At 46.2% G+C, this 15,744-nt stretch overlaps 1 protein-coding gene across 6 annotated transcripts in view; it reads right to left on the minus strand.

Annotated features, from left to right (window-relative positions):
- The window catches only part of LOC126531446 (thrombospondin type-1 domain-containing protein 7B-like), an 834,929-nt gene that overhangs the window by 223,933 nt on the left and 595,252 nt on the right, over nucleotides 1-15,744 (minus strand). For all 6 annotated transcript variants that reach the window (XM_072288436.1, XM_055071177.2, XM_055071178.2 and 3 more), the window contains 7 exons: nucleotides 14,450-14,645; nucleotides 13,520-13,742; nucleotides 11,772-12,175; nucleotides 8,505-8,774; nucleotides 4,360-4,463; nucleotides 2,182-2,346; nucleotides 27-232 (listed from right to left, as the gene is read on the minus strand). In XM_072288436.1, the coding sequence (XP_072144537.1) occupies nucleotides 27-232; nucleotides 2,182-2,346; nucleotides 4,360-4,463; nucleotides 8,505-8,774; nucleotides 11,772-12,175; nucleotides 13,520-13,742; nucleotides 14,450-14,645 (1,568 nt within the window). The remainder of the gene's footprint in view (nucleotides 1-26; nucleotides 233-2,181; nucleotides 2,347-4,359; nucleotides 4,464-8,504; nucleotides 8,775-11,771; nucleotides 12,176-13,519; nucleotides 13,743-14,449; nucleotides 14,646-15,744) is intronic.

Genomic DNA, 15,744 nt, shown 5'->3' on the forward strand with positions numbered 1-15,744 from the left:
GCAGAGTCAACAAGAAGGAGCCCTACCCCGTCGAAGAAAACGCAACTTGCGTCGCGCATCTGGATGCCGTCACCGCAGTTTCCACCCGACAGAGGCTTGCAGGGCCCCCAGGGCTGGGGCTCCCAGTGAGACAGCACAGCGCGGTCGCAGCTCTCCACCTCCTTCAGATGCGGGCACTCGCGACCGCCACGAGAGGGCGCCGTGAGCACTGTGCGTGTGCGGACTCGGTAACCTGCATCGGGGAACGCGAACAAATCTAACTGACTGTGCGCCTCTCTGTATAGAAAAGAAAAAGAAAGAATGCTGTCGCTTTTTTATGCAGTATGCCTATAATACAGGTGATACCGTTTTGTGAGTGAATTGCGAAGGTGAGCGCGTTTGCGACTGCCGAACTATTCTATTCGGCTCGATGCTCACTTGTTCTCATAAACAATGACATTGAAGAAAAGAAGAGGAATTAAATGAGAAAACTAAATTCATGTACCTCTTGCACATTTCCGCAGAGGGAAGTTGCGTGGAGTCACAGTAATCCAGCGTGGTTAAGGCTAAAGTGACTGCTTTTGTATCGCTGCGCAGGTTCTCTGCAAACTTGCATTATTCTTCTGATTGTTGGCGAATCTGCGCCTGAAACGCACCGTCATTGGTGTGCCGAAATTTTCGTGCCGTGCATTCATTTACTGTGTATGTCTGGTCCCATTCTTTCTTTCCCTATCTCTACTTTCCTGCCAGTTCACTTCCCCCGTCCCCTTTTTCCCAGCATAGGGTAGCAAACCAGATCTTGCCCTCTGGTTAACCTCCCTGCATTCCCTCTCTCTCTCTCTCTCTCTCTCTCTCTCTCTCACTCTCAATTCAATGTTGGGACAACGCGCTAGCAGAAAGCGACAGCAAGAGTGCGAACCAGAGAAAGAAAAAAGTTGCCCTGTCACTCACCGTGCGAACCAGTGACGCGATAGCTCGCGCAAAATTACACGCAGAAAATCTTGAGCCGTTTCGTCTGGTATTGGTTGAGGTAAATATTTGCAGGGGCGCTCCATCAGTGAGCTTTGCGGAAGAAAATAATCTATGTTGACTGTAGCCCTTGTCGTGTTTGTGGAAATGACGTTCCCCGGTGGTCGAGAAATGGGGTACGCGTTCGATCGTCCCTTCTATTTCCTATCCCGGCCTTCGCTTCTTACTGTCGGCTTCGTTTAAATTAGTTCACTTCTGTTCTAGTTTATAGGTATGCTGTAGAGCGAGGCGTCAGCCAATAGTAGCAGCTAGCGTGTTATCACGCTCATCAGGCAGAGTACTTTTCTTCACGGTAGCACCGGCGGAGTGGCTGAGCGGTGCACATCAAAACTACTAGGCCAGTGGGTTCCTACGAGTTATCAATTTGAAAAATCTCCTTCGCAGAACTCTTGCCATCCAAGCAAGGAGGAACTCCGTGGTAGCATAAATGAGTCGCACGGTTAGCGCTCGTACAGGTTCGAATGTTGTACCTGAGACTGATCCACTATTTGCATATATAGTCATACATTCCTGTTTCCGCATCAGTTAAGAAAGCCCTTCTACATAATATTAATTATTAAAAGCGTAATGGAGGAAGAAAGACTTTGAAATCGCGACCGCTTTTGATTTACAGAAATAGATAGCATCACGCTTCATCTAAGCAAACACAAAAAAAATTCGCACGCTGTTAAGTATGGTAGCTCGATGGAAATTGGGAGTGATGCCAGGGCTTATTGCGGCAACCTTCAACTCATGGCGGAAAGAGCGTGAAGTTATGCTGTTGCTGCGTGAACACGACAACACCAACATTACTACAAGGCGCCAGAAGTTACCGAGAGAGTACGTTTTGAGGTAAAATGTAATGATAAACAAACAACTGGACCCATGAGAAACCAACTGCCAGAAACTTTAGTTTATATGCCAATGACATAGAAATCAAATATTAAAAGGAACGTGGTTGTCTGGTCCGAGTTAGTTGGCCCCAGATCTTGTATAAGGCTTTCAGCTTCCCCTAAACTACTGGTAGCATGACGATGCAAATAGATTATTGTTTCACTTATGCTAAATCACCGACCATAATATTTAGGCCATATGAAACACAGCATTTCACACAACGTTTCTTCAACCACACTGTAGCAAAAGGGTTGCCTGGCGTGAAATGTGTTCCCATGTCCTCATGACAGCTGCACAAACCTTCTTCCGGGGCAGGAAACGGAGATCCTCGAATGAGGGGCAGACACTGTCCCCAGGGCGACCAATGGGACACTTCGCAGTCTATAGGACACGGCACTCGGCATTCTTCTTGCAGTGGTGGTCTGGGTTGCGGGGAGCACAGCTGACTTGACACTGGTGTCCAGTCTGTGTGATCAGAAGAGCAAGTAAATTTAGCCCGCAGATAATTTGTTGTGCAACAAAGCCTTGACATGAAATGCAACAAAATTTTTGGTGGTACGTTCGGAACGTTTAGCAGCTAGTCATCATAAATAGCGAACATCTGGCAAGAAAGTGTAACTTTCACTTTATTGCTGATTTACGAGTACGCATTACCGCACGGTAATAATGCTTAGTTGGTTGATCCTATATAATATTGAAAGCTGTACTGCACTTCGTTATCTTCATTAAGGAAGGGGCGAGAAAAATGGGGGATAGATTATAAAGTCACTGACAGAAACTTGAAAGGAGAGGCGCGCCAGGCATACGTTTTCCATAAGACAGCTTGATGATGCATCAGCCTTGTGACATTACCACACACTAATGAAAACATTGTTAAAAAGCCAGCTGCTCTTTCGTTGTTATTATTGTTGTTGTCAAACACTTTTACATGAGAGCAGATTGTATCCGTAGTTGATACATCTGTGATTCGACAAGCTGCGCGCATGCGAGGTACTTACTGACAAAACTGAAACCGCTGTCCTACATCGCATCTATCACGGAATCCACTCAAACTTCAGCTCCTCAGGCGAAGCTACAGCCAGCTATACTTGCAAGGCTGAATCCTGCTAGATCAGCCTGCATTCCACAACGTCATCTGTTTCTCTTCCCCCTATACGCTTAATGTGCTGCAGACAACGACATCCTTGATTTTAGTTAATTTTGTTGATTATTATTCAGCAGGGGTCAGTCATGAACAAGGCCAGGTAATTTTTCGCATAGATATCAAAAAATTTTCGTTTGCCAGAAAGTGGTCATTTACCGCGACTCGTGTGCAGCCACGAAGAGCAGAGCTTCTTCAGCTTTTGTTGGAGCAGTTTATTTCATTTCTCTTAATCCGGATTTGCTGCGTACACATAATTTTCGAATGTAATAGCTTTGCTTACAAGCGATCGCTATAACGACGAAACATAAGCGAATACGCAAGGATCGAGCTAATCAGATGCATTACAGATTTCGTATGTTAATTTATTATGCAGATTTGGAACAGTGTACAGTCGTTCTTTCGGTAATCCGGTTGGTTCGTGCCAGCCGTCAGACCATCCGCTCTGCGAAAGGCAGTATTTTAAACCAGACTACATTACTGAAGCATCACTGTGAGTCGGCCTAGTTGGAATTGATTCATCGTGAAACTTTGCGCTAAACAAACGGAGACAAAGAAAGATACACAACGATGAGCGCTTTCTAACAACTGGCTTTTTTTTTACATTCCACAGCAAAAAGAAGATTGTGTAAGTCACCCATTCATTGCTATGTTAGATAACGAGATGTTGCTACTTTCCTGACATCTATAAATACCAGACATTTAACGGCACTGATTTGTGTACCCTATAGATGAAATCCTGAGACGTTGCACAGATCTGTATGCTATTTAGGTCTGATGTTTCCGAAAAGATAAAACCATTTGTTAGAAAGCGTTCGTCCTTGTGCCTTTTGCTTTCTCCCGATTTGTTTAGCGCGAAGTTTCACGATTATACGTTAATAAACGTCAATTCGATGCGGTTCATTGCTTACTGGCTGCAGTGCATGCAGCTAGGAGAGCTGAATATAGCTTCAACAAAGTAATCAACGTACGCCACAATACTTGTGCTGCTACTGGTGCCACCTAAACGGAAGTGCACTGCAACTGACACCGGCTGCTACCTTAACAAATATAAAACCTGGGCCACATCTTTGCGCAAGCAATCAGCGCACGCAGTGTCAGGCGTTCACTAGTTCTAAGCTAAGACCTTTTCAACAGCCGAATATTGAAGCCGACACCCAGCCATCACATGCATTTTGTCACTTAAACCACTACCCACTATTCTTCTTAGGACTTTTCTTAACGCAATCTCCGCGCAGAACCTATCAATCCTTATGTATATATGACAAGAAATTATTAGATCATAACGAAAGCTCCTGTTATTCACAATCCCTCCTTCGGGTGCTGAGGAATAATACCTTTGGTCCTGACACATGTGACGTTCCTGTGTCGCGTGCCACCATTGCAGTGGGTGCCAGGCACCGGAACGCAGGCATTCCACTCGGACGTTGCCCAGTTGAAACTGTGCGCGCCGAAAAGCGAAGGCAAGGCGAATTAGAAGACTACCAGACACGCTCATTCGTGCTTTTTATATAGTGAGTTATTTGCAGCAGGTGGAGTCATACGATCGTACAGCTTCTTTCAAAACTTCACGTAACAGAAAAGTAAAGGAGAAATGTGCAGCGTATGCACTCCATTGGAATACTGTAAGCTGACCTACAGGGTCACAAATATATATATATATATGGCATTCTCAGCAAAGCAGCACTGGCTACAATACCAGAGCAAGACGGACAACCCAGCTGCTGATTGTCAAATGGCGATTTAACTTAACTACAAGAAGGAGCTGAGTACATCAAGGTGGCCCGAAAATATGAATCATAGTGCAAGTCCCATTTTTTATGAGCTGCGCAACATTAGGTAACCAACGAAAAAGAAGAAAAAGAAAGGGAATGGTCGGCAAGCGACAATAGCACAATAAAGTGCACATTCTCAGGCGGGAAATTGTCAGTATCCACTCTGTAGACTGTATCAAGTACACCCATGACTAAAGCTACCGTCGGCTTCAAGAAACTAGTCTGTAACTGCAAACACAATGATCATTTGACCTTTACAAGTCGTAAAAGACGGAGAACTTAGTTATCGTAATGTTTATGGGCCTGCAGGCGCCTGATATATTAGCGCGGTTCAAGTCGGCGCTCCCTGCCTTAACAAGGCATTGCTCCGAACAGCTTCGTTGCAATGTGACCGTCGCACTAGCGGCCTGTCAGATTAGCTTGTGCCGGACGCTCTGCGCAACGTGCGCACCGTAACATTAACGTAATGTCTGAATCACGCTTGTCGAAAGCGGCCAAAACGGCCGATCTGGTCGCCATTTGTCACTAAAAATATATGTGCAGGTTGGCATCCCAAAAAGAGTTGGCGTGGTAATGTCGCATGTTAGAAATAATTTAGGGTTATATCTCATGTTTGAACCATACTAGGTTACTGCAGAAGCTGCTCCCATTTAACACCGCAAGAACATTGAAAGTAGCCACAAATAGGTTTACAAGTATACGGCATAGAAATCTGCATTGCCCATGTAAGGAAAGCACGTTTCGAGAGCGTGGACGAACAGGCAAAAGAATAATTATCAGCGCACAAACGCAACATGGCGTGACCACCGGCCACAGCATCCAAGCTTCAAAGCTCTCATGCGACAACGCGTGTGTCTCAAAGAGACAAAGTTGCCATACGGCGATGTACGCGCCCGACAGAATGCGAAAAGTGCGAAAGAACCAAAAAAAGTCATTCGCTTCAAAACGGCCGAACGAGCTAAAGAAGCGAATTCAGGTATTTAAAGGAAGGATGCGCTTGCAGATGCACATTAGATGAAGTTAGGATATTTATGTAGCGCTTATTGCATCGTTGCGTCGTACTCTGCAGAACAGAGCCGGTAACCAGAGGGGTAGTAGAGTTGGTTATACTACGCTGACGCAACATAACATGTGCTATCTTGCGTTGAGCCTTGTCAGGCAGTGACGTATAGTTTCTACGAAACGGAAGCCTGCGGGAGGCTTCGATCTTGGGCCGAATTCATGTAGCTTTTTGTTTGTAAGTGCACGCTTCTTGCCATTCATCGGCCGCCTTCGCTGGTAATATGTACAGCATCGAGATTCAATGTAATTTTCCCTTACGAACGAGCCTAGCTTAAAAGGTTTTTGTGAATACGGGCTGTAGAACGCAGCAGCTACCAGATCTGTCTGAGCTGGCCACACGGCCACGCTAGACAAGTTCGATTCCCACTTTACGAGGACTTTCGAACGACCCTTCAATGGTTCACGGCGTTATGAGGACTGTACGCCTAATCGTACAACAATTGAGCGCTGTGCACCCGCACGTTAGCGTTTCTCCCTATTGCACACATTGGTCCCTAACGGAAAGTCGGTCTCCAAGATTCGTTTGTGTATCGTTGTTGGCTGTTTAACATGCGTGCATTACTTTGTGTGCCAAACTTCGAGCCGACTACGATAAAAGGATCTCCAACGCGCGCGCGTGAGGTGCGGCAGAGCTCTGGTAGAAATGCGTTTGACGCGTTTTTCGCTCGCGTGAAATATGCAGGTCGCCACGCTTCTACCTCGAGGAAAACCGCTGTTACCAACGGGCCCGCATCGCGGACGGAAAGTTCCGTTACGCATGCAAAAGCATAGGCCGCGCGCGAAGGAGTCTGTGTCAGCAAAGCTTTGGGATGCGTCCTTTGCCGCATCGTCGCGAACACCGAGAAAAGTTTTCGCTTCCGTGAGTTATGCTGGCCAAGCCAGGCCTTGCTAGAACTTTGGAACTGAGAATGAGCTATTACTTCTCCCGTGGCGTCAAGCCGAGCGGAAAAAGAAGTTCTAGTAAGGTGCAACTAAGCGGTCTTTTGTTAGAGCTTATGGATTATTACGGAACAAGGAGGAACACATGGATAGGGACAGAACGGGCCATATAAGAACTCCACTATACGCTTTGTTTGCCGAGTCAGAGTTCTTCTGTTGCCTTCTGAAACACTCGGCAGGTTCACCGCAAAGCACTGACAGCGATAGCAGAGTTTAGTGTCACGCCTGAACTCCTCGGATGGTGTTATAATTATGCGCGGGTTCGACTATACGCGGAGGTGCTATATACGGCTATAAACCTTTAAAAGCTTTATCCTTAACATTTAACCCTTAAACTTAAACCCCTAAATGTTTCAGCACGCCGTGTAGGACCTGTAATTGCATTGCACAAGCGCCACTGCGTTGCCCGTGAAAAGGAGCCCCAATGAAATTGCGCCATTTTCCGATTGGGGACAGTTATCTTTCATAGCACTTTTTAGCACTCAGGAGATTTAGGATACAAGACATGCGCTATGAATGAAATTTTTTATGACTCTTGCTTCCGGGCTGCGATTCCCAGAACTCCCTAGGAACAATGCAATCAAGAACACAGATCTGGTTTGATCAGCTTTGGCGCTTAAATAGTATAGTATCTATTTTCCATATACATCCTAGGTAAAAATATAGCATATACACTCATTCATGAGTACATACAGGCTGTCCCAATTATCATACACCAGTATTTCAATATATGCAAATGCCACGTAGCTAAATAGAACCAAGGAACATTGTTTCCCATCGCTTGAAAGATACTCATATTATTTTTTGCATTCCGCCTAATTACATAATCAGTCTAAATAATTATTGGATTTTCCCAATATCATAATTAGATAAAATATTATAGAGCAACAGGAAAAACTCCTCATAAAGCTGTCTGTTGCTCAATACGTATTTTTCCGAGCGTCAAAGAAGCCCGCGAAAACACGCAAGGGGCTTCGAGCGGCCAGTCGCGCGGCAATCTTGCGTGTATTCGCGGGCTTCTTTCACGTTCGGAAAAGCACATTTATGTAGCACGTACTGAGCAAGAGAGAGCTTCATCAGGACTTTTTCCTGTTGATCTGCAATTTTCTCATTCACACTTTTCATTTAATTGTAATATTGGAGAAGATGCTTTATTAATTAAGACTATTTATGTAATTCGGCGGTATGCAAAAAATAGTATGAATATGTCAATGCGACGGCAAACAACATTACCTTGGTTCTGTCCAGCTACGTGGCATTTACACGTTTCTAAATCTTGGTGCATTATAGTTGGGACACCCTGCAGAAGTTTAGCTGGAGTGTTCATATATTTGCTATAACAATCAAAATATACCTGAATAGTACTTTCTTCCAACTGTGTTGATGCCAGTACACTTTAAGCATGTGTCATCCATTCCTTGTACGCGGTACACTGTTTCGTTGTGTTTTTCAGCCATTGGAGTTACTTCATCTTGAGTAACTACACATTAAGGCACGAACGCACACACGAACAGACACACCATATAAATTGCGCACGCATAGAGACACCCCCCGAAACATGCGCAAATATGCAGTCGCTATCTAGCTCGCTTGCTAATGCATTAACTCTTTTGCTCACTTGAGGCAAGTTAGCTTGTTTCTATGGCTATCCGTGTGACAAGGCAGACGCCTACGACTATGCGATTCGCAAATCATGCGGCGCCCACCTAGAACACAGCGGCAGGCGATCTTGCTGGAGTGCCGTCTCGACTAGGGGAGGGCAGGGTCTTCCAGCGCCGTACGGGAGTTGCTGAACGTAACGCATGCGGCGCCTCAGCCGCTGGCCGCCGTGCCAGGTTTCTCCGCTGTCCAGCTGGCAGCCCTCGCGCTCCAGGTGCCACGGCGACCACGGGGACACGGTGCAGTGCACGGGCACGACGCACGACTCGGCGTCGTGCGGCAGCGGACGCTGCTTCCCGTCGCTTTGCCGACATTTCCTGTACGTGTCGGAGGGAACGACCAGCACTCTATTAGATGGGGGCCCTGAAGGAAAGCATGACGTTGCATTTACAACTGTCACAGTCCTCTATAGACCTTGTTCAATGAGAGCGCCCTACTGGGCGTGGCCATAATGCCCTCTGGGCTGTGCTACTTGAGTGCGAACCCCCACGCATATGCATTGCAGACGCTGCTGCGCCTGCCTTTGTGCTCCCGCGCCACACTTCAGAAAGAGGTTCTCACTGTCCCCGATGAACACGTCTATAGAGTCCAGTTTTCTCCCCCAGTAATCGTCATTAATCGTCATGATGTTGCGGATGCTAATGTTTCATTTCTCAAACGTAGTGTGCTGAGTAGGTATATTTTGTTCTAATTTTTGAAAGCATTTACTGGTGTAAAGGAACCACAGTACAGACCATATCGCATCAGTCCCATGCTTAAGTGGAAATTGTAGGCTATGGAGCCTCCTTGGTTAGATTTGGCTAGTGTGCATTGGTGGGTACAACTGAAGTAGGTAATCATTTAAATGTTGTAGCCACGCATCGGCAGAAACTTTTAATTGTTCTCGGGGGAGGAGGAGGGGGGGCTGCGGCCCGACCACCTTCCCGAACCTCATATATATAACCGTCAACAACAGTTGCAGTTGAAAGCCGCTCCCACATTACTACAGAACACTAAGAAAAATTCTTTGAACACTTTGCTACCGTATGAGAGGCTCAAAGAACTTGCCAAAGCAAGCGCACTGAACCACGTAATTGCATTTCAGTGGATTCCTGGGCACTGCAATATTCCTGGTAATACTGCAGCGGACGCAGCTGCGAATCGAGCGCACAATAACGCAGAGACAAACAATCTTCCCCTATTGCGTAGTGAAGTCCGTCTGATCCTGAGACAGATTTCTTGTCGCCTCAGCAAAACTACCTGGTTTGACCAGCAAACTAAAAACTCGGAGTTATACTCTATAGACCTATGTATAAACTTATCAATGCCGGAAACTCTAAGAGACAAAAGAAAATTTGAAACATTGGTACACCGGCTGCGTCTTGGTACTGCATTTCGAAACACTTCTTGTACAGGATAAAACGTGTCTCTAGCCCGCAGTGTTCTTGTGGCCATCCAGACGAAGATGTGCATCATCTTCTTCTTGAGTGCACGAAATATGATACACAAAGAACGGTACTGCAAGCTAACTTGTTTATATTAGACAGAAGACCATTCACTCTAAAAAAGATACTTGGCCCATGGCCAACTGCGGGCCTTCACAAAGGAGCACTTCTTGCTCTGAAAAAGTTTTTAGAGGACACGAACATTTTGGGAAAATATTAAGTATCAGATGATCCCAACACGCTAAATGAGTTACATAAACGTTGTTCGTGGTTCATCATTGGTTTATGTGGTGATCGCAACTTTTACGCAGTATGTATTATTCTGTTCTGTACTTGCAGTGTATTACATATGTTGTGTGTTTTGGCTGTTCAAAACATCTGACTTTATATATGCGTACGTGGACTGAACTAATGCACAGAACTTTGCGACTCATGTACTGTTGGACTGTATATTTTTTATTGATCCGGTGTTCTACTGAGTGTTATATTTTGTGTCGCTATTCGCCCTTCTTACGCAAATTTGTTTCGTTTGCCAAGTGACAAGGAGTAGCATGTGCCACCTTAAAGGCGCCAATCTCTCCTAACATTCACTTCAATAAAAAAAAAAAAACTTCGCGAGACCTCAAAGAATTGTTGAGTGAAGGTGCGGCCTTATATAAGTACATACAAGACCTCATAGTAGGAGACAGTTCGATGTCACAGCCCGAGTCCTCTTGCACCATCAATAATCTGACGTCTCTCGGTGGTGCAATCTTCCTTCGTGAAATTGTTTTATACTTCGCTATCACTAATACTGCTTCGCCTTTCCGGAAAAATTTGTAAGTGTTGAATAGACGAGATATGACAGTGATTTGTGTTTCCAGGAAGCAAGGCCGTAATTAATGTAACTCTGAATGAAAGCAAAGTACAGGGCTAATAATGCGTGTTTGGCGAAATATGCCCTTGATTTGATTAATTCTTTAATACAGAAAGTACACTTGCCTAATGAAGGCAATGTGTTGAGAAAACCTTAGGTTGGAATCTAATTCGATGCCCAAAAATGATACACAGTCGGAGAAGGGAATGTGATGACCATCAAGAGTTATCTCAGGCAAGCCAGGTAGTATTCTTTGGCTAGATCGGAAAATCATAAATTGAGTTTTGGAAGGATTGATAACTAAATGATTGGAAGAACACCATGCAGCAATATGGTCAAGCACATTGTTTAGTTTAAGAATTAAGGTTGTTAAAGAATTGTCACACAACGGGATAGCAGCTAGTATCATCAGCCTATAGTGCACAATGCGCCGATTTAAGACACGTGGGTAAATCATTAATATAAATGGAGAATAGTAATGGACCCAGCATGGAGCCTTGTGGTAGACCTTGGTTAATAACTTTTGTATCAGAATAAACACTTCCAGAAAAAACTGTCTGTTCTCTATCGTGCAGGTGATGTTTTAAGAGCTTTAGTGCTGGACCGGAAATTTCCGGGGCTTCTAGCTTAGTAAAAACTACGTTATGATTAGTCGTATCAAAAGCTTTAGTGAAGTCCAAGAATACTGAACCAACGAAGTTACCCGTATCAATTGAGGGACGAATGTAGTCAGTTAGGGCTATTAAAGCTAAGCTAGTCGAACTGCCAGCACGGAAACCAAATTGAGAAGATTGCAACAAAATAATTTTGTTTAAGTAAATGTTTAGGCACTTACAAAATAACTTCTCAAGAACTTTACTAGTTGTGTTTGTGTTTGCTAGTCTAAGATCTGATATAGTAAGGCATTAAAAAAAAGTGGCAACGAAGCCTTGGCTATGACCCAGAATTATACGAAAGACCTAGCAGCTTTAATGTAGAACCAACTGCATATAATAAACTGCTTGGAAGCTCAAATGAGCGACGACATCACTCACCCGATGTCGACTAGGACCCCGTTGCCGTCCAGACAGGCGACTTTCCTCCGGCGTACGCCCAATTGTGCTTGTCGGGAAGCGACCGGCAACTCGGAGCCATCTTGAGTCCCCAGCGATTCCCGCTGCAGGATGGAGTAATCACTTTGGCACTCGCCCCAGGGCCCGACCCGGAGCACGTAGTCTGCGGCAGGCGCTTTCCTGCGGGACTTGCGTTTGCGCCACTCACGGCATCCCGGCCTCGCCGGGCACTTCTTGGTCTCGGAAAGAGCGGGGCACTCGGCGCCGCCGTTCGACGGGCCGACGAGCACGACACGCCGTCGGACGACGCTGTCCGCTTTGCAGCTGGCGAAGCCGCTCACGTTGTGGCACGCGGGCCAGGCCTCGAACGGCGTCACCACGCAGTCCTGCAAAGAGCCGGCGGAGAGACCGGACGTGTCACCTTGGCGCACGACAGCTTTGGGTGCAAACGAGACAAACACAAGAGAGGTGGGTGGTGCAGGTGCGCGCCAATGTATGCCCATCTGCACTGTACACCTTCCTTGCGCGCGTGTTGGTTGTGCGGAAAGCCATTCCTTATTGCCACAATAGAGTTCAACTAACTAAATAGAGAGTTCGATATATGCGTTGTGTCGAAGGAGACACAGGGAGTGCGAAAAGTTGAGAATACATCGCGTGGCCCTTATCAATTATTTGTGTCCTGTCCTAAGTTCCTAATGTGTGGAACGTATACTTTGTCATCGTGGAAAACGGACTACTCCCGATAGTAAACACCAGTAATTAAACCAAACAGCCCACCAGGTTCTACTGAAATATCGCGTACGGTGGACAAAGCTCGCTGCTATGAAAAATGAATTAACGCAACAAACATGCAGGTGCAGTTTTGGAATCGCTGAAGCTGCGAAAAAAGTCCCTATTCTAGTTTTAAAGAAGGCAACAACCGCCGCGGTCGCATTTCGACGTGGGTTGGGGGGAGGGGGAGATGCAAGATCGCCCGTCTCTCGAGCATTGGGGCCACGCCAGCGATGCCCTGATGGTCGAAACCAATCCTGTGGCCCCCGCTACGGCGTGCCTCATAATCAAAGCTTATTTTTCGTGCGTAAAACCCAGGAATTAAAATAAATGTTAAAAACCTGAATTAAGGGTCGTGAGTACTTTGCACTAATTACTGCCACGTTATACTGTGTCCGGAGGTAAGCCTATCTGGACAAGACCGACTGTGTCCGAGAATGCAAAAAACAATTTCTGTAATTTGGACGCATGACGCCTTTTTCTTTTGTCTATCATTGCAACAGCACCTCATTTATGTATAAATAAGCTGTTGTTGGAATGATAGTAGATCGAAACACGTCGAGCATATGAAAACATCACCATCGCCAAAGTAAAATTGGCCTCGTTATTACAACGTTGTCAGGTCAGAGAACAGAAAAAACTGAATAAGGACAGAGGGAGAAGATAAACGAAAAGCAGGAAGATTAATTAGGACAGTGTCTGGTTGGCTTTCCCTGCATTGAGGGAAAGGGAAACGGGCTTGGAATGACATGTGTATGTAAAGGCTTAACAGTAGCAGTGCGTGTGGAAATACGGCACAAATGTCTGCAGTAACAACACGCTTGCACTGTAATCTCAGATTGCAAAACGATTGTTCTTCCGATGCGCCGTCCTCCAGTTTTCCTGGGTTCATAATTTTTTCTCTCCCTCTCAGATGCTACAATCCCTGCAAGACGCGCGGGTTGTGCCAACTCGTTCACCTGTGGACAACTGATGGCGCACGGCATTTCGCTTGGTGGCTGCAGCAAGTGCATGCAGGCAGCTGCATCAACGACTCGGGGAGATCCGGCCTCGGGTTCGAAGACGCAGCTCACGTTGCGTCGGGCCAGACCCTCAGCGTCCCGCGCCTCGGGTCTGCACTGGCTACGTAGATGCGGCCGTCCGTTTACCTCTTCGCAGGCACTCCACTCTCCAGCTTGCCATCTGGGTGGATGATAAAACAGCTTGAGAAAAGTGATCAGAAACTTGCCACTTAATGAATCCCACCTCACTGCATTTTTCATGAACAAGACGATAACCCGAGCAAGTTTACAAGAAAAATAATTAGACCTGCTCAACACTTGCTTGGCCCTCGTATAACGTAAGTTAAGGCTCAGTTTGACTTCCAAGGATTTGATGCTCTTTTTTTATTTTTCATGATTTGGCTTTGAACGCGCGTACTCATCCTGGAAATAGGCTCGCGGCTGGACAAAACACAATGAGCGGCACATGACAAGCATCGATTGACGAGTTTGGAGTACTTGTAATCTTCTGCAGATCCCGCCCATCGGGACACATTACCAGACGTCACGACAGCCGGCGCTCAATTTAATATTCCTCCTGCATGATTCGGATTTAATTATAGGTATAAGTTATTGACTGATGTCTTCTTTACTCCAGAAATAGTTCGGCCGCTCCTATTGGAGTGGCCCATGTGGCCCTTATCGCCCCTGACAACACTTACAACCGCTATGATCGCCCCTGATAATATCGTATCGCCCCTGATAACCATTATCATCACATAAAATCCAATGCGAGAACCATCTTGCTGAATTATTGGATAATGCAGCCAAAGGGCATGTGCCTTCTTTCGAAAGCGTAACTAAGCACACCTGTACGGCTTGTCAGCAGCGGTGAGAAGAGGTTTTCACCTGAGTGACTGGCGATGTGTAGCACCACTGCCGTCATCGCATTCTGTGTGACAGGATTGCACAGAGCGCGGCCTGACGTGGCGGTGGCAGTGTCTCTCCAGGACGGCGTGGCCTCGTGCGTCTACGCAGCGCACGCTCCGGCCTTGCCAGCCTTGTCCACAGTCGCCATCTTCGAGCACGCACGGAAGCCATGGACCTGAGAACAGTCATGACCGGCACCACATAAGACGGGTACTGCATGCAACGTTTTTCTGTCTAAGGCGCGATAGTTGTTTACAGTACAACCACAGGCCTTCACGGCATGCCTGGTGGTCAGTGTTGTGTGTTATTCCAGAACTACCGCATTGGAAATATCAACGCAAGGCCTCAACATACGAAACACTTCGAGCACACGTGTTCGACAGTGGGCTCTTGAAACTCGTGTTCTTGAAGCTACGAGTTGTGAAAAGGTGTCGTGGCAGCTGCGAGGTCTGGCGAGCCTATCGTTACAGTACTACGAAAATACTCTCTGATTGTCGCCAACGACTTACAGCTTGTCAGAGTCATTCTTCAGAGCCCTGCAATATCACCTAACGTGACTTAAGTGTCCTAAGATCATCCTAAACATGAGCAAGGTCTACACGGTCCCCAATGTTCACTTGTACGTCATGATTACATTTGATAAATTGCATTATCTGTCCTAATTAGATGCGCTGTTGCTCCCGGAGGAGCGCGCGATTCTGCCCAGACTACGCCGCAAAAGCAACCCGCAGAGGAAAACAGAGACGGAGTAAAAATCATGGGGAAGTTCCGCACGCCCAGTGAGTCGCAGCACTGTGACAGCGTAACGAACACTGCGATAATCATGCAGCTTTATAAGTTCTCATCCTGTACGCATTCTAAAAGCCGACGTATGAAAAGCCGACGCGCTCGAAAAGGCCGCGCCGATATCGCGGCCTAGGCCAATCTAGGCCAATCGCGTGACGCGCAACGGAACGTATACGCTTTTCGAACGCGTACAAGTTTGCGGCCCTGGGCCCTTTGACAGGCGAATTTCTCCAGTGTTGGACCAAAATGCAAACTAAACGAGAGCTTTCATGAGAAAATAAAATTAAACTGCTTAGTGATGGCAATGGAGGCAAGTTCTCTATGCAGGTAAAGGTAGGGTACCAACGCGCTGGCGACAATGCAACATTATTGGTACGTGGCACAATATAGCACCAATGTAAAACTCGTTAGCTCGTTTGTCAACACTTTGGTGCAAAATAAAACTGCAAATGTAACATATCACTAAAATGTCCACAGATCTTAACGCT

The sequence above is a fragment of the Dermacentor andersoni genome, chromosome 5, assembly GCF_023375885.2.
Source record: "Dermacentor andersoni chromosome 5, qqDerAnde1_hic_scaffold, whole genome shotgun sequence".
In the NCBI taxonomy this organism is placed as follows: Eukaryota; Metazoa; Arthropoda; class Arachnida; order Ixodida; family Ixodidae; genus Dermacentor; species Dermacentor andersoni.